The sequence below is a fragment of the Lethenteron reissneri genome, chromosome 6 (genome assembly GCF_015708825.2).
Source record: "Lethenteron reissneri isolate LAM-NWPU_2019-01 chromosome 6, ASM1570882v1, whole genome shotgun sequence".
Taxonomy (NCBI): Eukaryota; Metazoa; Chordata; class Hyperoartia; order Petromyzontiformes; family Petromyzontidae; genus Lethenteron; species Lethenteron reissneri.
The window spans coordinates 623,459-646,195 of record NC_083784.1 but is presented as its reverse complement, the minus strand read 5'-3'; the positions used below and the strand labels follow the sequence as shown (position 1 = coordinate 646,195).

The 22,737-nt window shown below is 49.6% G+C and overlaps 1 protein-coding gene across 2 annotated transcripts in view; it reads left to right on the top strand.

Moving 5' to 3' along the window:
• Positions 1–17,772, top strand: part of CRYL1 (crystallin lambda 1) — a 29,784-nt gene extending 12,012 nt beyond the window's left edge. For both annotated transcript variants that reach the window (XM_061569493.1, XM_061569487.1), the window contains 6 exons: positions 2,331–2,457; positions 2,975–3,136; positions 6,118–6,312; positions 13,069–13,174; positions 13,999–14,105; positions 15,564–17,772. In XM_061569493.1, coding sequence (XP_061425477.1) covers positions 2,331–2,457; positions 2,975–3,136; positions 6,118–6,312; positions 13,069–13,174; positions 13,999–14,105; positions 15,564–15,683 — 817 coding nt within the window. In that variant the 3' untranslated portion in view covers positions 15,684–17,772. The remainder of the gene's footprint in view (positions 1–2,330; positions 2,458–2,974; positions 3,137–6,117; positions 6,313–13,068; positions 13,175–13,998; positions 14,106–15,563) is intronic.
• The last annotated feature ends 4,965 nt before the right edge of the window (positions 17,773–22,737 follow it).

Genomic DNA, 22,737 nt, shown 5'->3' with positions numbered 1-22,737 from the left:
TCACACGTCACCACGCAGCCCTAACACGTCACCACGCAGCCCTAACACGTCACGACGCAGCACTAACACATCACCACGCAGCCCTAACACGTCACTATGTAGCCCTAACACGTCACCACGCAGCCCTAACACGTCACTACGTGGCCTAACACATCATCACGCAGCCCTAACACGTCACCACCCAGCCCTAACACGTCACCACGCAGCCCTAACACGTCACTACGCAGCACTAACACGTCACCACGCAGCCCTAACACGTCACCACGCAGCCCTAACACGTCACTACGCAGCACTAACACGTCACCACGCAGCCCTAACACGTCACTACGCACCACTAACACGTCACCACGCAGCCCTAACACGTCACCACGCAGCCCTAACACGTCACCACCCAGCCCTAACACGTCACCATGTAGCCCTAACACGTCACCACGCAGCCCTAACACGTCACCACGCAGCCCTAACACGTCACCACGCAGCCCTAACACGTCACTACGCAGCACTAACACGTCACCACGCAGCCCTAACACGTCACTACGCAGCACTAACACGTCACCTCGCAGCCCTAACACGTCACTACGCAGCCCTAACACGTCACCACGCAGCCCTAACACGTCACCACGTAGCCCTAACACGTCACCACCCAGCCCTAACACGTCACCACTCTCCTAACACGTCACCACGTAGCCCTAACACGTCACCACGTAGCCCTAACACGTCACCACGTAGCCCTAACACGTCACCACGTGGCCCTAACACGTCACTACGTGGCCCTAACACGTCACCACGTAGCCCTAACACGTCACCACGTGGCCCTAACACGTCACCACGCAGCCCTAACACGTCACCACGCAGCCCTAACACGTCACCACGCAGCCCTAACACGTCACTACGCAGCACTAACACGTCACCACGCAGCCCTAACACGTCACTACGCAGCACTAACACGTCACCTCGCAGCCCTAACACGTCACTACGCAGCCCTAACACGTCACCACGCAGCCCTAACACGTCACCACGCAGCCCTAACTCGTCACCACGTAGCCCTAACACGTCACCACCCAGCCCTAACACGTCACCACTCTCCTAACACGTCACCACGCAGCCCTAACACGTCACCACGTAGCCCTAACACGTCTGACGCTATTGGACAGTAAGTCCTCGTTTAACACGGTTCCTGAAAAGTGCAGCGTTAAGCAAAAAACGCATTAAGTGAAAACTATTTCCTGTAAAAAATATAACGATAAACTTTGGCGAGATACGATGTACGCACCCGTCGTGAGATGGCGGGACTAATAACTGAGGATACGCCGCCGTGTTGTTGTATCATTCCGTGTAATGTATCACCGTCGCGCTCAACCACGCAGCTAAAGAGAGCAGTTGGTCGTCGACCGCTCAGAAACTACGTTATAACGGAGCATCTTCCGCGTTATAACGGAGCGCGTTCCGCGTTATACCGGTGTGCGTTCCGTGTTGTGCGAAAAGTGTTCCCGAATGGGAGAACGCTGTGATAGCAAACATGCGTTGAGAGCGATCCCCCAGGCAAGAGACAATCTTCCCAACAGGGGGAGCCATCAACACACATTGCAGAAGCTGACGCTGGTTGGAATGAACTGCTGTCTTTAAAACCATGGAACTATAATGGAATCTCATCACCGTACCACATCCATCGTTGTCTGTCTTAGCTACCTGGGGTAACAAACACGGATGCTGATACCAATATAGCAGACGGAGACGCACTTTGCCTTTAACAGTTCAACTCGACGAACATTTACACTGATCACCTCTGCACAAATACTTTATATGCACGCCAAATCCAGTTTTTATGTAATGTAACCAGGTATTGGCTGATTGAGATTCATGATAGATTTTCTGGCAGTTCTTATTGAACTATATCTATCAATAATATCTTTTACCCAGGAAGCCTTTCTGAGTGTCAGGCCTCATTTTCAAGAGTTCCTACAAAGTTTTACCAATTACTTGAATGACTGATAAGTGGGAGGACTTTCACATACCCGGAGAGGACCCACGCATACGAGGAGCTAATTACACTTGAAGCTCCATACAGATTCAAGACTGCCATTGCGTTGCTGACATCTCCTGGCCATTCACAGCCCACGCCCACAGCACCTGTCATGATATTGTTTCTATAATTGTGAGTTCGCCTCTGTATTGTCCACTCTGTGCGGTGTAAGCTCCACAGCTTTGACAACGGCTCATCGCGGTGATGTTTGCCTCGTCTAGATACAATCCACGATTTCTAAGCCAAAGGTGCCCGATCTATGCACAACGAAGCACTTGTGTCGTGTGCGCTTGCGTCTTGCCGCCAGGGAGAACCTGAATTCCCTCGCGGCATCCGGCTCCCTGCGTGGAGCCCTGCCCGTGGACTCTCAGCTGTCTCTCATCCAAGCCGTCACCGATCTGTCAGAGGCGGTTAGCGGTGTGGATTACGTGCAGGTGAGAGCTTCAACCTCTCTCAGTGCGCGACCGATCCACACTCGAGCCCGGCACAGCTCAGGAGGTGCTAGGTTTTAGTTTTTTCCACTGAAGAAGTTTTTTTCCCCGCCACCTCCAAATAGCATGGTTTGCTACGTATGGTGCGAAAGAAGTTCAACGTACAGACGGAAGTTGAGCAGTGCTCGAGTTCTTACACGCGTGTAAATAACACAGTGACGCTGTGTCAGACTTTTAACGACGTCACCTCTGGGTCTACTTGACCCCGAGCCGGATTCAGATGTTTTTGTGAGGCCAGCGCACCATGGTTTGGTTCTGGCTCGGCTCGGCAGATCGACAATGGAAAACCGTACCACGACGGCCCCGCTCTGGCCTGGCTCGGATGTAACCAGGGGTTTTTTTCTCTCTCCTTCCTCTGTTCCCTTCGATCAGACGCTAGGCGTTTTGAGATGCTGGGCACATTGAAGTTCCATGTCGATGAAGAAGCCCGTCCCTACTGCGGCTCGTGTCTCCCTTGCAGGAGTGCATCCCCGAGGACGTGAGCATGAAGGAGGAGCTGTACCGGCAGCTGGACCCGCTGCTGGGGCCCGGCACGGTGCTCGCGAGCTCCACCTCCTGCCTGCTGCCCTCGGCCCTCTTCGCCGAGCGACGATACCCGGCCAACTGCCTCGTTTGCCACCCCGTGAGAGCGTCACAAGAGTTGTGCCATCGTGTGCGGGTGGCGTCGCGGCTCAAACTTGACAAGTTTGAAATATGACCCTCAAAATTTCTCATTCGTAGCAAATCATCGCCACCCCTCCTCTGTGTACTGTGAAAGCTTGGTAGGACCCTCCTGAAAAATACCTATGAGACTGGAGGTATTTCCTGGGTAAACGACCATCGAAGTGATCATGGTCTGTCATTAATATTACACGTTAGCATCATCATCGTCATGAATGGCACCGTCGTTACCAATGTCTCCGTTGTCGTTTCACCAGCAGTATAAACATCACGGCCGGTTCATTTCTAATTCACTGGCATTGTCACCATTATTGTCGTGCCTGGAGTTTATTCACTTGCGGCGGAATTCAAAACGAAAAACACTTCGCCGCCATACATGCTCCTTGCCAACTTGACCAATGACAATATGACCGCTCTGTGTGCGTTCTCACGCACACGGAGCGGTAGCGTCGTGGTGAGCGCGCTGCGCTACAAAACCGGCGAACCGAGTCGGAGTCCCGCTCACGGTCAACACCAGTGACGATTCTATCAATGGGACCTTTTTGCCAGTATCCAAAATTATGAAAAACTAGCTGTACTACCCGGCTTCGCCCGGGACTTGTATCTACCACGGCCGGCCGCCTTTGTCTCCCCAGTGGCGATGTTAATACGCTACAGTAGTTAAGTTACTCGTTTGAGGCAGAGTCGACCTAGGGGAGGTTCAAATAATCGTCACCGGTGGTGGCCGTGAGCGGGAATCGAACTGGGTTTGCCGGGTTGGTAGCGCAGCGTAGCGTTAAGCACTACACCCACCGCTCCTCACACACCACACACGCACAGACACACACACAGACACACACACAGACACACGCAGACACACACAGACAGAAACACACACACAGACAGCACGCTAACCACTACACTACCGCTCCCCACACACCACACACGCACACACACAGACACACACACAGACACACACACAGACACACACACACAGACACACACACACAGACACAGGCAGCACGCTAAGCACTACACTACCGTTCCCCCTACACAACACACGCGCGCGCGTCCATAGGTACACATACACGCGCTTGCTGCAGACACACACGACTTTCAGGGTGCATACGGCAGTAAACGACTGAAATAATAAAGCGGCAATGCTGTGTAAGGAACGCCTTAGACCCGCATTATACATTTGTGTAATGCGAGCGTAAACACACAAACACACACAAACACATACACAATACACACACACATACATGCAGACACACAGACAGACACATAACACACATACATACACACACATACAAACACAGAAACACATACACACACATACATAGACACACACATACATACACACAAACACATCCACAGACGTACATACACACATACATACAGGCACGCAGACATACACATAAACACATACAAAAAAACCCACATACATACACACACACATACACACAAACACATGCACACACATACATACACACATACATAGAGACACACAGACATACACATAAACACAAACACACATACACATGACCCGGCTTCGCCCGGGACTTGGATCCACGATGCCCCGCCGCCTTTGTCTCCCCAGTGACGATGTTCACACACGACAGCAGTTACGCTTTTGAGGCTGAGTGGACCTAGGGGAGGGCCAGGTCCGTTTCAAATAATCGTCAGCGGTGGTGGGCGTGAGTTGGAATCGAACTGGGGTCGCTCAAGCAGCTTAATGACTGTTTGTACAAAGAACATATAAAGAATCGATTATAATAACCAGGCAAGAGTCCACATTATAGACTGCCAGTACACGCACTCAGCTTCATAAGCAGGCTAGAGTGTACATGATAGAGTGGCAGTACGCTCACCGAGCTTAATAAGCAGGCTACAGTGTACATGATAGACTGGCAGTACGCTCACCCAGCTTAATGAGTATTTGTACAGTGAACATTAAAGTAATCGATTGTTGGCGCGTTGGGTTTAAAAGTAATATTAATAGCACACATTGTGGTGGGGGTGTAGTGAAGAGTAGGAAAAACTTTGATGAATTTACCTCAGAGTGGCGTGGTGGGTGTCGAGGCCTAGTAGCGTGCAAAGCCTGCGGCCTCGCCTAAAATTGTCGGCTTGGAAAAGGCAGGGTACGGGTGGCGTTCCTTCCCCCCCCCCCCTAGCGCTCCAACAATACTGTGTAATGGCTATTATTTAATTAAATACGGAGCTTATGAAAGTGGCGAAGGCGTGGCTAGCCGTTGGCAGGGGCAACCGCCGTCCAATGAAACTGCAGCCCTTGGCGAAGGCGTGGCTAGCCGTTGCCAGGTCCAATGAAAGCGGCGAAGGCGTGGCTAGCCGTTGCCAGGGGCAACCGCCGTCCAATGAAAGTGCGTATGGGCCAAAGTCCACACACACAGACAGACAGACATGAACGATTTTATATATATAGATAAGAGTAGGTTTTTCCCTTTCTGGCAATACAACAGGAGGTGTTAAGATGTTCAAACACCAAATAGGTAACTTTTGCGAGGTATCAAGTCTTTATTGACCACACATACTTGTGGCAAAACATGCAAACAAACATGGTCTGATAATATAAAATCGATTATTATTTTTCACCAGTGACAATTATCTGAACCGGTCCTGGGCCACCCCAAAGTCGACTCCGCTTCAATGTGTGTATGGATGTTGAACTTCTTTGGCACCGTACCTAGCCATCGTGATAATCAGGGGTGCGAGGGAAGGACAACAAACTATACACAAACGAGCACCTGGTGCGGTGTGTAAACATCGCCATTCGGAGGACAAAGGCGGCCGGGCGTGGTGCTGGCCACCCACCCCCTCCTGTGCCGCGCCATCCTTCATAGGTGCTACTCGCTAACAGCACTTGCCCCAAGCAGCCTGTCAAGGCTACGCCGGTGTGGGGGGGGCGACCTTTGTCCGCGTTGGTCTTGCGCGTCTTCCTCGCAGGTGAACCCGCCGTACTTCGTGCGGCTCGTGGAGCTGGTGCCGCACGCCGGCACGAGTGGCGGGACGCTGTCGCGGGCGCACGCGCTCATGACGCGGCTGGGACAAGCGCCCGTCACGCTGCGCCGCGAGATCCCGGGCTTCGCTCTCAACCGCGTGCAGTACGCCATCATCGCCGAGGCGTGGCGCCTCGTCCGCGTGAGCGCCGCACATCCACAGCCCGGTGGGGGGTGTGGGGGGTGTGGGGGGGTGTGAGGGGTGTCGGGGGGGAGTGAGAGAGGTGAGTGGGGTCTAAAGGGGTCGGGGGGGGGGTGAGCTCCCCTGCCTGATTCTCAGCTATCCCGTTCGAGATTCCCGCGGACTGTGTGCGACACTGTCGTTGGAGGTCGAGGAGCATCAACCATCACGGCAACTCCGATCATCCTCGCGGCAGCGGCTTTTGGCTGGCCATCGAACAAAGACGGTCACTGCATCGCCCGGCGCTTTCAGATGCGCGTCTGCGGCCGTCTGGAACGCTCTTCCGATATTAGGAAGCCACTGGAGCTATGCACTTTTAAATCACCCAGATTGACAAATTCATTTATTTATAACTGCTTTTTGTGTTTAGTTTGTTGTCCATCCCCCTAACCTCCGATGAGCACGTTTGCCTACGTACGGTGCGAAAGAAGTTCAACATACATACGTACATGGAGGTGGTTGGAAAAAATGTAAAATTTAGTGGGAATTAAGTGATGGGTGCCGCAACCTTTCATCGTCTGCATTGCTGGTGAGAGCTAGAGCAGAGCGCATGATACGCACCAGCGGTTTAACATTTGTGTACAGTTTTTCAACATTGACTTGTGTCATTCTCTCCTTGAATTTGTGAGTGCCCCATTTAAACGAGGCCATGCTTCAGGGATGAGAGAGACCTCGAGTCAGGATTTCCATGGTAGAAGTGGCATTCGGCACAAAGATGCTGCCGATGGAACCGGATGAGCGGGGAATCGAAGTAGAGGCTGGTAACGGCCTCCTATTGAGTCTGCTTTATATTCAGCGGATGCATGAATGCGGAGAGAGGACTGGATGTGGTGCCAATGGGTAAAATCATTCTGATGGAAAGAAAATAATCGAGGAAGTGTTAGAGTATGGTCTGGAATATAGAAGTCAAATTTGAAGAATTGAGAGAAAGCTAAATAATTGGGTGAGGTGTATGGTCGGAGGTGAAGGCTTGCAGTATGCAGTAGCAGAGAAGTCCATTTTGAACAACATCGAGATGGTGACATGTGTCTACTGGACATCGCATCAGGGGGATAGGCCTTACTGAAGGAAGCTCTGGAAAGAAGAATATTTTTTTGGCGAAGAGACCAAGAGATAGAAAAAGTAACGTGCAGCTCAGTAACTTAAACAAAGTGTGTCCTTGTGCTGAAATGAAAAGAAGATGCAAGATCGGCGAGGAGGGAAGGAACTTGAATCAAACAGCTGCCCTTAGGCAGAGAACTCAAGACGTGAATGACTGACGTGCTAAATGATGCAGTCGCTGCTGTTCAAGTGGAGAGTGATCTGTGTTCTTCTTTGACAGGGAAGCCTCAATCGACACTCACGCCTGCAATCCAGCACCGTAGGGGCGAGGGTTGGGTGATCACACATGCCGTGAAAATCCCTTCCCGTGATTGTCGAGGAACCATATCCTAGCTTGTCAGAAGATGGCAGTACAGCAAGTGGATGAATCTCGATATTTTCCCATCTGTACGCGAGTAGTGTTGCCTGCCTCGTTCGCACGCGCGTGGAGTTTCCCCGGGTACTGCGGTTTCCTCTCACGTGTATGAACACGCATTACATTGGCTGATAACATCTGAATATATAGAGGACCGCAGAGCTTGGGCACGGTGCTGGCACACCGCTGGCCTGCTGCTGCCTTCCCTCTTGTCTGTGATTTCATCGCGCCTCTTTGTGTCTCTGAGAGTAAAATTATAAAAAATGTGACGCAGGTCACCACGTCACATTGCAGAGTAACTCTGCAATGTAAAATGACATTTCTCCTGTTTCTATGACCCTCGGTAATGATAAACGAATCTGACCAGACTCTTTAAATAATACCATCATTGTCAGCCGTGGATGGTTGCCACCACTCCTCCACATCCTGCGATGTGACAATCCGCCTAGAACCTGCACGCAAACTGATTTCATCGCTCCATCTCCTTATCGGTGGTCATCCTCTCGGACACATTGCATTCCTTGGTGGCCACTCTGTCTCTACTCTTGCTCATCGGCCACTTGCCTTACAGCCCCGTGTCCTGCCCAAGTCAGCTTACTGATGTTCACAGCTGGAACGACGCCATTGCCCTGCTTGCGCTCTCTAATGCTGTGGTTGAAAACCTTTCCGAACCTGTGAAAGACCCAACCGAGAAATCCCTGGGTTTGATCTTCCACGAAGCTGCTCATGGTCCACTCTAAACCACATCCACTGCACAAACCACAGCAGTAGATGCGGATACCTGATGATGCACAAGTGAAAAATGTAAACTCCACTGTGCAACTGTGGTTGTCCAGAACAGACCATAGAAGGTCTATAACGACGCAATGCCCGATCCTTACAGCGATCCACTCCGCTACTGCTTCTGACGCAGTTGTCTGGTTTGACCACCTGAATGTGAAATTGTCGTTGTCGCTCTACGTCTCCATCAGCCGTGCGACAGAAGAGCTGCCAACCCTCGGGAGACTTTCACGGACCACCGCTCGAATTCGGAGCGTGCATCTCTCGGTGCTGCTTTGCGCACTGCCCTCCCACTAGGAAGGGCCGCAGTTGTGGTGGGAGCCAGCGTGGGTGCTCGGCACCGGAGGCTGCCTCTGTGGCGCCCGCGGGCGAGGGTCGCGACGGCGCGTGCGCGTTTCGAACGCGTCTCTCATTGTCGCGCCCGCTTCTCTATGCCTGGCTGGTCAAGCGTGCCCCGTAAGCCGAGCCCATCGCTTTGGCACGTGTTGGGTCGCTGATGATTAATTTACAAAGCATTGCCCCGTGACCCACGCTCTTTGGCAGCCTTTGCCCGCGCTCGCGATCCCCCGCCATGCCCGCCGCGCCTTGCGCAGGCACTTATACTTTTGTGTTTTTGTCAGGAGTGGTGGCATGGCAGCCGACGCGCTGCCTGACGAACCCAGACACTTGGGTTTGATTCCTAGCCACGCTCGCTTTTAAGTGGTCGTCCGAACCTGTCGTGACCTACCTCTAAGTTGACTTGGCCTCAAATAAGTATCTAGTTTGGTGTGTAAACATCACTGTAGAGATAAAGATGTTCCATGCCAAATTTAGTGAACGTTCCCGAACTGAGCTCATCTAAGATGCAAGACCTTTATGGCCGTGGGTGTGTTAGCAATGGCAACAATGAGCGGAGCGCCGGGAAGCGAAGACGCAGCAAGTTGGCACGTGTCAGCAAGTGGGGTGCACAGGTGATGCATCTGCCAGTCATCTAAGGCAGTCAACCCATAACACCTCCTTTCAGTGAGACTTCGACACTTCACGTGGCTTCAAAGTGCACCTAGCCTGGCGCAAGTGGTGTAATGACATCACCGCCACATAGTGGCGAATGGCGGCTGTTGTTGTTGCCGTGACGAACACAAGGTGTGTGTGTTTTTGTCAAACTTTCCTTTGGAATGTAGGCAGCCGCGGTCGATTCTGTCGGCACAAAAGCAATGGGTTGTACCATTCACCACCCATTGATCATTGCATTCGATTTTGCTGAGCAAGTAAAACTTTGCAAAAGATAATAGCAGCCTCGCGGCATTTACTCATACTCGCTGAAACATTTGTCAATGTTTAGCTTGAAGCCACATGCTTGTAGAGACGAAATGGCATGGGAGTGCTTGAAATCCATCGGCGCCTCGTGTTTTTTTTTACACCGCGAATCGGTAGAAATGGCAACAACGGTCAGGTTAAACGTCATTTTCTAGATTACTTTGATCTCCTGATTAATTGAGAAAATTTCCGCGTAATTGACACTCGGGCACGGTAACGTGAAACGCCATCCGTTAATTGCGGAGTAAATTCGATCGGCAATACCGTCGCAAAAATATTCTGGAACTTTTAGTTCTCCTTTTCCCCCTCTTCCATTTGTCTTGCATTTCGGTTCATGATTATTTTATTGCGAGAGTGACCAATTCAGAGCGCGGATCAAACCGAGTGGTGAATGATTCGCGGATAGCAACGGACGACAGACGGTTTGTTTTCCCAACTTTTTATTTACGCAGAAGCTGCTGTGGTCTCGGTTGATGCCGTTAATCAGCGGTGGGCAACCTGCAACTGCGGAGCTGCATGCGGTGGCTCTTTCAGAACTGCTTCATGACGTCATTTATTAAGGACCACCACCGTCTCGTATTGACATGCATTCCGGCTCTAGAAATATTGAGTTTTTTTACCAAATTGTAAAAAAAATTATATTCTTGTTATTTTGTTTGCTGACCTCTGCCCTATAACCTGTCGTCCGGGTCTTACTTGGCTTCTGCGTACGTTTTTTAATCGGTACCCAGGATGGTTGAAAGGCAATATTGAGTGTGGGTAATGTGTGTAGATTTGACTACGGTTTATAGATATTTTTTAATGATATATGACCGGTAGATTTTTATTTTACCGTAAATTTCGGTCACCCTTTTTTCTACTGCAAAGATTTTTTTTTATCCATGCTTCGAGGATCATGTTTCTGTTTTCATAGTAAATCTGCCGTGCATTACAAAACAACAGCACCCTCTTGACAATGAGCCCTGATGCATCGTGAGGCTCTTTTAAAATATTGCTTTTGGAGGGCGAGACTAAATAAGCGGCAAAACTAATCTTTGCATACCGATGTACTTTAAGAAGAAAGTGTTTCATCGGTGTATATCACCCGCTGTGGTATTTGGATCAGAAACATGGACATTGACAAATAAAATCGAAGAGAAGCTGAAGAAGCATGGAGAACTGCACGCTTGCTGGGAGACAATAATAATAATAATGATGCAACTCAGAGGCGCGGAGCCAAGCTCAGAGTCGCTCGAAAGCGCGGTTATAGAGGTGAGTTTTTAAGTGTGTCTTGAAGGAGGCGATTGAGGTGATGCTGCGAATGTGCAATGGGATAGCGTTCCAGACTGTTGGGGCTGCCACGAGAAGCGGCGCATAGACACGACCATCCTGGATCTTGGTATCAAGAGGAGGTCGTGAGTCACGCTGCGCAGTAACACGTGGATAAGAGAACACGTACAAATAATGGACATCACGTTGGCTGCCAAGAAAATAAAAATATGCTTGGGCAGGATACGTCGCTTGCTGGAATGATGACCGGTCATCGAGACTTACGGAGCAGTAGCCAAAGGAGGGAATTGCTCCTGAGACGACATCCGCCACCAAGGTGGAGCAATGGGATTGCTCGTATGGAGCAGCTCCGGAGCGACGTGCGGCTCTTCAAGGACTACTTCGTGACCTCCTTTATTCAGGACCACCGTCTCCAATGCACACGCATCGTGGCTCTGGAAATATTGAGATTTTATAATTATTAAAAAAATGCCGCTTGTTATTTTGGTTGCCGACCCCTGAACTGGATCGATTGTTCCATCACAAGCCTGTCAAGAGTTGGTGACGGCGTGGGGGGTGGGGGGGTGGGCTTCATCCAGCAGTGGATTGACCATGGCTGCTGTTGCTGATGATACTGAATACCTGACGTCTACGGTTAACAAGCATAGTACCGCTTTGTGGAAGGTCAAGAGTGAATATTCTCGCGTTACTCTGGTCTCTGCCATAGCAATGCAGAATTGCCACTTCTGGCGTGGAGAGGTCGGCAAAGATGAGCTGTGCACAGCATCTCGTTGGGCAACGTGGCCACTGCTGTTTGGTGGCTTCAGTGATTAGTGTGCTCGAGGTAGTAACGCGACATTGCAACATCTGCCGCATACGCTCACGGCGGTGCGGTGTCGGTTCGCTTGCGCGTCGCTCCGTGTTCGCTCGCAATGCGTGCGTGCGAACTGGACACCAAAAATCTGGCTGCTCTTCACAAATCCCCGCGCGGTGTCTCCCGTGGCCGCCCGCCACTCCCTGCCCCACCTCCCCACGCATCCCCAACTGCCGGGCTCCGCTTTGTCTCCTGTCCCTCCTGCACCGCGCCGTCTTCATTAATTCATGGGTTTTCCACTCAACCCGATCTTCCCTTCAAAAGCCAGCTGATATGATCTCCCACATCAAGGTGGGCTTCGTAAATGCCAGAATCCTGTGTCTTTCATCCCTGGGAATCATCACGTGTGTGGATCGTTGGTAAGCCAGGAAGCATTTGTTTAAGTAGCCATGTGGAATTTGCCAATCGATGACAGCTGGCTCAAGGCAGAGGGCTTCGGGGGCCAGCACATGAATGTGTGATGCCCTCGGTGGATTTACTCATAGAACTGTTAAAATCTTACTCTTTACTCCTATTGTTTTGAATCATTATTGACGCAGTTTGGAAATACTTTGATAGCCATTTGTAAAATTCCAGAAATATTTTACGATAGGAATTTGCTCATGACATGCAATTTCTCTTAACATGTAATTTCCAGCAAAACATCGTACTCAAATTGTAAATGTTGTGGATCCACTCTTCAACACACCGGTGGGCTAAAGTAGTGAACTATTTGTCTTTTGTCAACGTGACGCATTTTTTACTGATTGACCGTATCGGGTGGTGGAGGGTTGCGACAAATTTATAAATAACGCGATCTAACCCAAAAACCTTTATTATGAATGCAAAGGCTGTTCTTTAGAAAACAGAGTATACGAATTATGAAATCGTTTTGGCATCACCCATTGTTTGATTTCCCACTTAACCCTTTCCCATTCCAATAACGTATGTGTACGTCATCATAAAAAAACTAACTCCATCGGGAGGTCAGAAGACGTACCGAGGCTCCCACAAGGCAATGCAGGAGGGCGTGTGGCATAGTTTCCAAGCCAAAGGGTATAATTGTGTGCGTGGTTTTCCACAGGATGGGGTGATGTCCCCGGAGGATGTGGACCTCGTCATGACCGAAGGCCTCGGCCCTCGCTACGCCTTCGTGGGCCCCCTGGAGACCATGCACCTCAACGCTGAAGGTTTCCTCAACATCCACCACCACATCACCTCTTTATCCACTGCACAACCGAGCTACACTGCAACCGTGCCTGGCTGGCGCGGCACCCGCGGTGTCACGTTCGCCACGGTGGCGAGATGTTAACTACCTCGCCTGGTATACAGGAGGCCGTGGGTTCGATCCCAACCTCGATGCCTGTATATTCGGAGTTAGCGTGTTCTCCCCGTGGTCACGTGGATTTTTCTCCGGGTCCTCCGGGTTTTCCCTCCATATTTAGAATCCGCATTGTTTACAGTATTTGGCCGCTATAAATGTCAACATGATAAGCCACTTTGTTGTATCATCTGTGGCCAGGTTGCTTCTGAAAAACAGCTTCATAGTTCAGTAGGCCTTACCGGGTAAAATAAAAATAGTTTAGTTTAAAGAGGTAATTTTTTCCACTGCAAACCGAGCCGTGCTACCGACGTTGCGCGCAATGGGCAAGTCGAGGCGCGTGTAAACAACGGGGTGGCACGGTGCCCTCGCCGCGGACTCACGAAAGTCACGCGCAACTAACGTATCGTTCCGCCCGCCCCGTGGGGTCTGCTTAGCCCCAAGCTCATTCAAAACGCGTTGCAGGGGCCAGCACATCACGGTCTGATTCTGGCTCGGCACGGAAAACAGCCGGTGGGAAAGCCACCCTCACCGCAAGGTTCCCCGGCGGTGACTCACTTTAGATGCGCCAGTGACAGGGGGCTATCGGGCAGTGACAGGGGGCTATCGGGCAGTGACAGGGGGCTATCGGACCAGCCTGGGCTTGTACCGACCGCTGCACGTGAAGCCGCTGTGATGGTTGACCGCGCGCAGGCTTCAAGAGCTACTGCGAGCGCTACCAAGGCGGGATGACGAGCATCATGTCTGCGTTTGGGCCTCTGCCGAACTTCGCTGGGGAAGCTCTGGACACCATCGACCAGGTGGGTGGACGCATTTGGACTGCCTTACCAAGTCGTGGCTCATTGAAATAAAACGTGAATGAATAATGGGAATCCTTTAGCCTCCAAAATAAATCACATCTAAGACATTGAGCTAACAAATAATGGTTCTTTCAGATCGATGTGGTTTTTCATATTGGTGGGAATTGTCAGCGTAGTGGTTCGCGCACTGCATTACGAACACGGCGGCCAACGTCCCTCACATCTGACATCGCTGGCGAATAGCTGAACCGGCTCTGGGCCTCGCCTAGGTTGACTCAGCCTTAACACACCAGATGGTTGTGTTCAAATCGTGAAAACTAAAAGTCTCTCAATGTTTGAGCATTGATGCGGTGCTCATCTCCTGCTTGTAACCCTGAGCCAGTGGTGGAAATTCCTCATCAATATGGCAGGGGAAGGCCGATCCATGGGACAACCATTGTTGACTTCCTCACAAAGTGGCAATCATTTTTATTGACCCCAGAAGACCCAAAACAACAGAGAAAAAAATAAACTTGTATGAATCTCTAGATTCCAATTTATATATAAATAATGAAACCGTGTGAATTTTAAAGAATTCTTTCAGCACAGTTCCATGTTTGTCGTGTGAGTATAATAATATTTTTGTTTTTAATGACGCGTTCAAACTTTACCCAGTAGTGTTTATAAAAAAATATAGTTCCAGTTGCAACTTACACGTCCTTCAAACTTGGCGACAGACCAATAAGGCAAGTCAGTTTTGCAAAGGGAGATTTGTGTAACTTTCATTTTTGTGATTAACATCGCAGTAATACTGATGGCCGGGAGTGGTGGTGCAGTGGTTAGCACACAGCATTATGAATCTGGCCACATAAGATCAGTTCTCACCCATGACTAATACCTGTGGAAAGTGATATCTGGAAAGGTCCTAGATGCTCCCTCCACCAACCTACACTGATCTCGTGGTGACGTATGATGTAAAAATATTACTGCCAAGCCATTAGGAGGGCTTCATCTGGTAGTGGCTTGACATACAGCTGTACCTACAGTGCAACATGCAAATCTGACTTGCTGGAGACACAGGCAGAGGCAGATATATGAAAAGTTCAGATATGTGAACATCTGTAGAAAATCACGGTTACATGGCACGAATGTGTTACCGGATCAAGATAATGCGCTGCTTTAAATACGGGGAAGCTCTTGAGCGTGCTTTAAGAAGCGAGCGAATGTACACGAGATTAAGAATACATTACCACGCGATGTGTCAAAAGTTCGGATTTGGGAACATCTCTAGCAATTGGCGGGTACACCGTGCACAAATACAGACTGGGTGGGGGGCGGTTCATTGGTCAGGGTGGACCTGTGACGGTCGGATACTCTTCGTGGCAGTGGTGACGCTTGACGATTTGATTTTGTAATTTAACGGTGACTGCTCGCGCGATCGTTTAATGTGCCGCCCACCCACCACCCTGCTGCTTCCAGGCCATGTCCGCTCGCACCCCAGCCAATCAGGAGGCGCTGAGCGCCCGGCGAAAGTGGAGGGATGAGCGCCTGACGGAGCTGGCCAAGATGAAGAGTGCACAGCACGCTGAGAAATCGTGAACGTCACAACACGCGTCGATGTGGTTGTCTTGTGGCCCAGGGCACGGAGTTCCTGGGTTCAAATCCAGGTTTCGGCCATCTGCCATTAAACTAAATTACCATGTGTAGCGAGTTGATGATTTCAGCCTGGTCCAAAGTGTCTGTACAACAAAACCATCGCTTTAAAGTTGGTTTTCCAGCTAAATTGGCCACGTTTCATCTCCGAAATGAGCTTTTTTGATCTACTGACATTAAAAGGTATGTGTCGAAGGTGGGCGACGATATCAATTGAAATTACTTCAGAAGTAGTTCTGTGATGTCATCTTCAGTGGATATCTAACCCAGGTTGATGCATTTTTAGCTGCAATAATTTCTGGATAGAACCGTCTTCGTCTAATGTCAGGATGCCGGTATTACAATGAGAGTATAATTGGCAGAATATTTTTTAAAATATATAAATGTATATTGAAAATAAACATGTAACATCAGTTGGCTGGGTGATTCAGGGTACCGAGGCTGTGTCAGAGCATTACGCTCAAACTTCCTCGTGACCACTCTAGGTAAATGGGTCCTGGCGTTTCGGCAGTTCGTGTTTACCAACCACAAAACAACCCCTAAGAGATGGAAGATCGAAACCGTGAGAGTCGTGTAAGAGCCAGAGGTACAAGTGACTTTGTCTCCATCGCAGCCCAAACTTACAAGATAGTTTCTTCCATTCAAGTGCTCATGACGCTCACTCCTGGTGCAGCCTGTCTCAGAACTGATGACGTTGAGGGGGAATTTGGTTGAGGGAAATGTCAAATTTACTTTTCTCAGGATATTTATATCAATCGCCCACAGCTTAACGCTTAATTGGTGAACCGTGTTTGCGTGCTTTTGTTTCGTAATGGCGTGTGATGGGGAGTGGACTTGGCGCTAATTTCTCATTGGCGTCGTACACTGCGATTGCACAGAGCCGGCAGAGACAAGTCTGGGCGTGCGCGTTTGGGCGTTCAAATGCAGTGATCAGCCGTGATGCATTTTAATGGCAAATAACGTGAACCATCAGGTATGATGCCTCATCGAGCCTCTGAGCCCCGTCCCATGGCCTGAGAGAGCTGTTGTGTGTTGTTGTGTGCTGTTGTGGACATGTCGTGCCTGTGTGTGGGAAGCGATTTGCAAGTGATCAGGAGCACAGCGGCACGGTTGCAGCAACCTGATTTACAAGACGGTGCTCTGTTGGCTGCGGGGTTGGGGCGATACTCGGCTGACTCGTACCATGTAAGGTCCACGGGAATGGCAGCGTCAGCGTGATTCATTTTGCCCGTTTATTGTTTTGGAAATATTTTATTTTCTAACATTAAAAAATAACAAACGCAATCATAACTTAAAAAACATAAATAACTGTTATTACCCATTACATCAGTCCTTTATAAAAAAAAAATTTAATTGTCTGGTGGTGATATGACATCATTTTCTCAACCCTGAATTATTGTGTAAATGTGCATTATAAGCCGAACAGATTCGTACGCTTGCACTGACCATGAGACTCGTGGGCAGGCTTGTGTTGCGCTGGCTGAAGGACTGAAGCAGCAGTGTTTGTATTAGAAATACAGCAAAGCACAACAACAATACTGATAAAAACGTGAAATGCAATGCAATTAGGAAAGTGGTATCGCGATGATCATCATCGTGAACATAACATTACATTGTGAATTTATAAATATATATCCTGTATATCATGCTAACCCGAGTTGGCAGTGGTGCACAAGTAACAACCACCAATGTCGAACATCGTTACACGTGGGATGTTCCTCCCCAAGGTCAGCTCTGCCCTAAATGTCATTGGTAGAATCCAGCAGACACACCAGTTAACGCTACTACTTATTACCGGACTTTAATTGTATGTGTTTGCATTCGAAAAAAGGTGAATTGTAATTGAAATGTAATCTTTACTTTTAATACGAGTGATATAGACATGAAAATAATCCAACAAAAGCGAATGCTGTTTTACAATGGAGTCACGCAGAGAAGAAATGTCATCATCACATTTTTCAAAGTGAAAACCTGTGTCCCCATAGAAGAACCGCTATGCATGTGAAATGATAAACCGTTTATATTTCTCTCCTAACATTGTGGTTGTCTGCATGCTCTTTCCACCCGATTCTAAATTGCTTTATCAGCGTCGTGATCTGAAGAGACTGCCGTCCGGATTCGCGCAGTGAGCAGTGTACCACCTTGTGTCATTAGACGGTGGCCAAGTTCATGTGATGGCTTTCTTGCATAATCAATACTGGCTGGACTGACATCGACTCACTACGTATGGTGCGAAAGAAGTTAAACACTCTTTGGTTTTTTCGGTAAAGTCACAGAGGTAAACATAATAATTAATTAAATGTGAACAACTAAATTAAATCTCGACGTTTCAGGCGCGGTCAGAAATATGCGAGCACAAGTCGGATTTGTAGCACGGCAGGACGAATTCGTCGGCCGTAGCTGACAACTGTTATAATGCTGCTGGTTCTCATGACATTGTGTTCTCCGATACCAAGGTACTCTGCAAGCCTCCTGGATATTACCAAAGATTTGTCCATGAAACCATCCAGATATACAAACATAGACATAGCTTCAACCGAGAGGATGGATTCAAATTGAGCAATCATTGGAAGGATGTAATTAACCAAGTTAAAACTTTAGCTGCCGTGCAGTTTACTGCTAGACAGCCAGTTTAGATTTATTTTCATAATCATATCCATATTCCCAGTCTTCTACTCCCAGCTTCACACACTACCATTACCTCACGTTTTTCAGCTTGGGCATTTCTAATTTACCCCCCAGGCAGCATAACAAAAGGCTGCTGAATCTTAGCTTCTTTTATATACTTCTGCCCCCTGCATCACAAAGCTTCAGTTAGAACTCCATGCGTTGCCTCCCAGCGCCCTCCCCGTTCCTCACATCGTAGCCTGCCAGCCCACAGCCCGCCCACACAATCACCATGGCCCCTCCCCTCCCTCCATCCCCCGCGACTATATAATTCCTCGTCACAGCCATCTCTTACACACTTTAGCGGTTGTGCTTTCGCTACGTTGTCCCCACCTGAAAAAGGAAGCTTGTGTTGCGCCCGAAACGTCGTGATTTAATTTAGTTTTCATTTATTTAATTAAAAATTTACCTACGTGACTTTACCTTGCAGTCACGAAAGCTTCAAATCTAGAAGTGAAACATGTACACATGGAAACCGACTTTATTAATGGGTGGCAGCAGCGCCCCCGACTAGAACACTATACCTATCTCAATCTGTCTTCCGCGATAAGATTCGTGCAAATGTACAATGGATTATTGTACGCCGGGGCACTTGGCAATACCACAAGGCTAGAGGTAACACAAAGACTTTACTGGGAATTCAGTATGTGCATGTACCGCCTGTGTGTGGCAAATCCACTGCTGGATCGGGGCCTATCGTCTCGCTGGCAGTCGGGGTTAATTGACCATACTGCACCACTCCGGCCAGGGAAGGTTTTTATTATTTAACTTCTACGTGACTTTACCGAAAGAACCAAGAATATGAATCCATGCAGTCACGAAAGCTTTAAATCGAAATGTGGTGAAGGTGTGTTTTGTTGTCCTGCCCACCACACCCCGCCCCCCCCCCCCGTGTTTGTGTGTATGGTGGTTGCCCATCCAAGGACCCACCAGGCTCAAGACCTGCTCGGTTCCGACGTCTAATGCCACTGGGCGCATGCCCTGTGACCTCGGCACAGAGGGCGCGGGATTGAACTCGGCAATTCAACTTGGGGGGTAAATCGTGGGTCGCCAAATGACTGTGACTGCTTTGGACGTGTTGCTGGCTCGCAGCTGAGTAGGAGGACACCCTGGGGGGGACAAGTGTCGTCGCCAACACGACTGGCGCCACAGGTTTTGGGAAGCAAGTATCTGCAGAACACGTGGTCTTGATGACAACCCGTGTACACTCGTTTAGACTCGGGGCTACGTAATCATCTTTTTTTTTTATAAATCCAAGTGAATTGAAAGGACTTTGGTGTGCGATGTGCGTGCATGACTGCTCGCACATGAACTCACTGTGTTGTCACTGAGCGTGTGCTGGCCTGCATGAGTTCACGACACCGTCGCCCTCGTGGATTTACTGCTGCCTCCCTCTCCTCTCATCTCACTCTTCTGTCCTCCACGAACACTCCACTCCAGCGACCAAGGCTCTGTGCTAAACCCATCGGCCACCCTCCAGCAGAGGAGGGAGGGTGCTTCATTGTCTGCTGCTGCTGCTGCTGCCACAGTCTGGGATTCCCTCTCGTCTCTGCGGCCCATGCTGCCCACTCTGCCCGTCCGGACTCAAACACTTCACTCTTCTCCTCTGCCTAAGCCTGCTCCCCCCTCCCCCGCGTCATCTAGGAAATGTCTGTATCTGCACCTTGATTGACATTTTTTGTTAAACCTCCATTGGCCTCTGATCTGCATGTCCCCGCTGTAATTCTGGAGCGTCTTGAGATTTGGTGGCGTTTTCGACACCATTTGAAGACAAATTGTATTGAGAAGAACCCCTTTACTTTGCCTGGGCAGGGCGTGAAAGCTGCTTCTGCTTGCACGTGCGTGTGCTTGTCAATGCACGGTGGCGATGTGCGTACGTGTGTTGAACTTCTTCTGCACTGTACAGAGCCAACCGTGCAAATAGGAGGTGCGGGGGAAGGACACCCAACGAAGCACGTCAAGCAGTGGCACCAGCTGTGGGAGCGGCTGGTTTTACAAACGAGGATCTCACGGGAGACCCGACGAAGGGACAGCCCCTGGGTTCCCTCTGCTGCGCCGACGATAGTGGGGACCGCTGTCAACCACGTCCCAACAACAACCACAACCACGTCACAACAACAACCACGTCACAACAACCGCGTCCCAACAACAACCACAACCACGTCACAACAACAACCACGTCACAACAACCGCGTCCCAACAACAACCACGTCCCAACAACAACCACAACCACGTCCCAACAACCACGTCCCAGCAGCAACATCAACCGCGTTCTAACATGAACTACAACCTCATCTCGCCTCTCCTCTTTATGTCCCCACTCGTGCCTCTCTCTGTCTCTCTCTAACTCCTCTCTCTGTCCCTCCTCCTCCTTGTGCCCAATCCCGTTTTAGATCTTTCTCCCTCCTTCCACCCCACCACTGGAAATCAATTTCGCTGTACATGAAACAGTCCCCCTGCTTAGCCTCCTTCCATTCCTCTGGTAAAGCCTCACCTCCTCTCTGTTGCCCATCCTCTTCGTCTTCCCACCCCCCTCGCCCCTCCACTCCTCTGCCACGGCCACTCATTCCTCGCCCCTTCTAACGCCCTTGACATTTAAATCACTCGGCTGTGGCTCCACTTTCAAACTGCAAATGCGGTGGTGAGATGCAAACCATGAAGTGCGTATCACTGATGACTGCCCCAACACAACCACCCGTACTCTGGTAGAACGAGCAGACTACCCCACTCAGCTACCCCAACACAACCACGCGTACTCTGGTGGAAAGAGCGGACGACCCCACTCAGCTACCCCAACACAACCACGCGTACTCTGGTAGAACGAGCAAACTATTCCACTCAGCTACCCCAATACAACCACGCGTACTCTGGTGGAAGGAGCGGACGACCCCACTCAGCTACCCCAATACAACCACGCGTACTCTGGTAGAACGAGCAGACTACCCCACTCAGCTACCCCAATACAACCACGCGTACTCTGGTGGAACTAGCGGACTACCCCACTCAGCTACCACCCCGGATGCCGTGTAATGGCTCACAAACATTTAAACAATAGTTTTACAATTGTAGCCCTACTGCTTATTCCAAACGCCTGTACGCAAGAAGAAAATGCATTGCATCTGATTCCATCGCATTCCAAAGAGGTCACCGCTGGATTGAAAGTCCACGTGTGATGTGGAATCGTAAATATGTCTCGGAATGTTCCAAAGAACGTCGTCTTGCGCTGTGGAATAGCCCTCGATGGACAGTTGACCCTAAACTTGGCCCTTTACGAGCTGCGCCACATTTTCGCACCGCTTGCGGCTGGCATCGCAATTTCGCATTCTCTGCGAGTTATGTGCTCCAGGCTCGGCTACAAAATTTAAAGAATTGTCTGATGATGCAGGTCCATGGGTGGGACCGCTCGCTGTTGTTCAACTGGAATGGTGCTGAGTCATTGATGTTGGCGGTGCGCTTTACAAATGAATCCGATTGGGGGGGTTTCTGTTGTGGTTAGATTCTTGTTTTCCAGGGTGCTCGCGCGGATGACTTTGTTCCACTTCACGTGGCCTCAGAGTGCACCTAGCCTGGCACAAGCACCGTGTTGACGTCATCGCCACTTAGTGGCAAATGGCAGTTGTTGTTATTCCACTTTGAGACTTGGGTGACCTCCCTTTTGCTGCCTTTAACCACACGGGGAAATCAGAATTTCAATATTTATTTTACTCTGGAGGAATCCGATGAGCTCTAAAGCTCTTTATTTACTGATGTCCAGTAGGGGCAGGTCAGAACGTTACAACAAAGAATAAAAACATACGATAGGAGTGAAAAGTTCGTCTAGGAAAGGTAAACACATCACTAAAATATATACAAATAAAGCTAAACTATTTTATTTTACCAGATAAAGCCCACAGCCATTCGCATCGTTTTCAGAAACAACCCGGCCACAAGTGATAGATCAACGAAGTGACTATCACCTGGACATTTATATCAGCCAAATAAAACTCCAATACAGGGGTGATCCATTTATCGACACCCCTACTAAAATAATCGAAAGATATTAAATACAAAGATTTAAGTTTGTACCCTCTCCACGTCGCCTACTCAATCTCAATGGTCATTTTAAAATGTTTACACGATGCTCTGTGCGATGTGGAGATATCCGCTGTTGCTAGATTCAGTCGCCTGTTTAGACGAAGACGCAATACCACCTTGAGAGGCGATCGTCAATCCACTGTTGGAGGCTTCCTCACACCGTGGCGGTCATACTTCACCACACTGGCAAGGTGTCGATTGGTGTCGGCGCAGGTGCTCAGGGCCGGTTCCAGATAACCACTGGCCACTGATGGTAGCC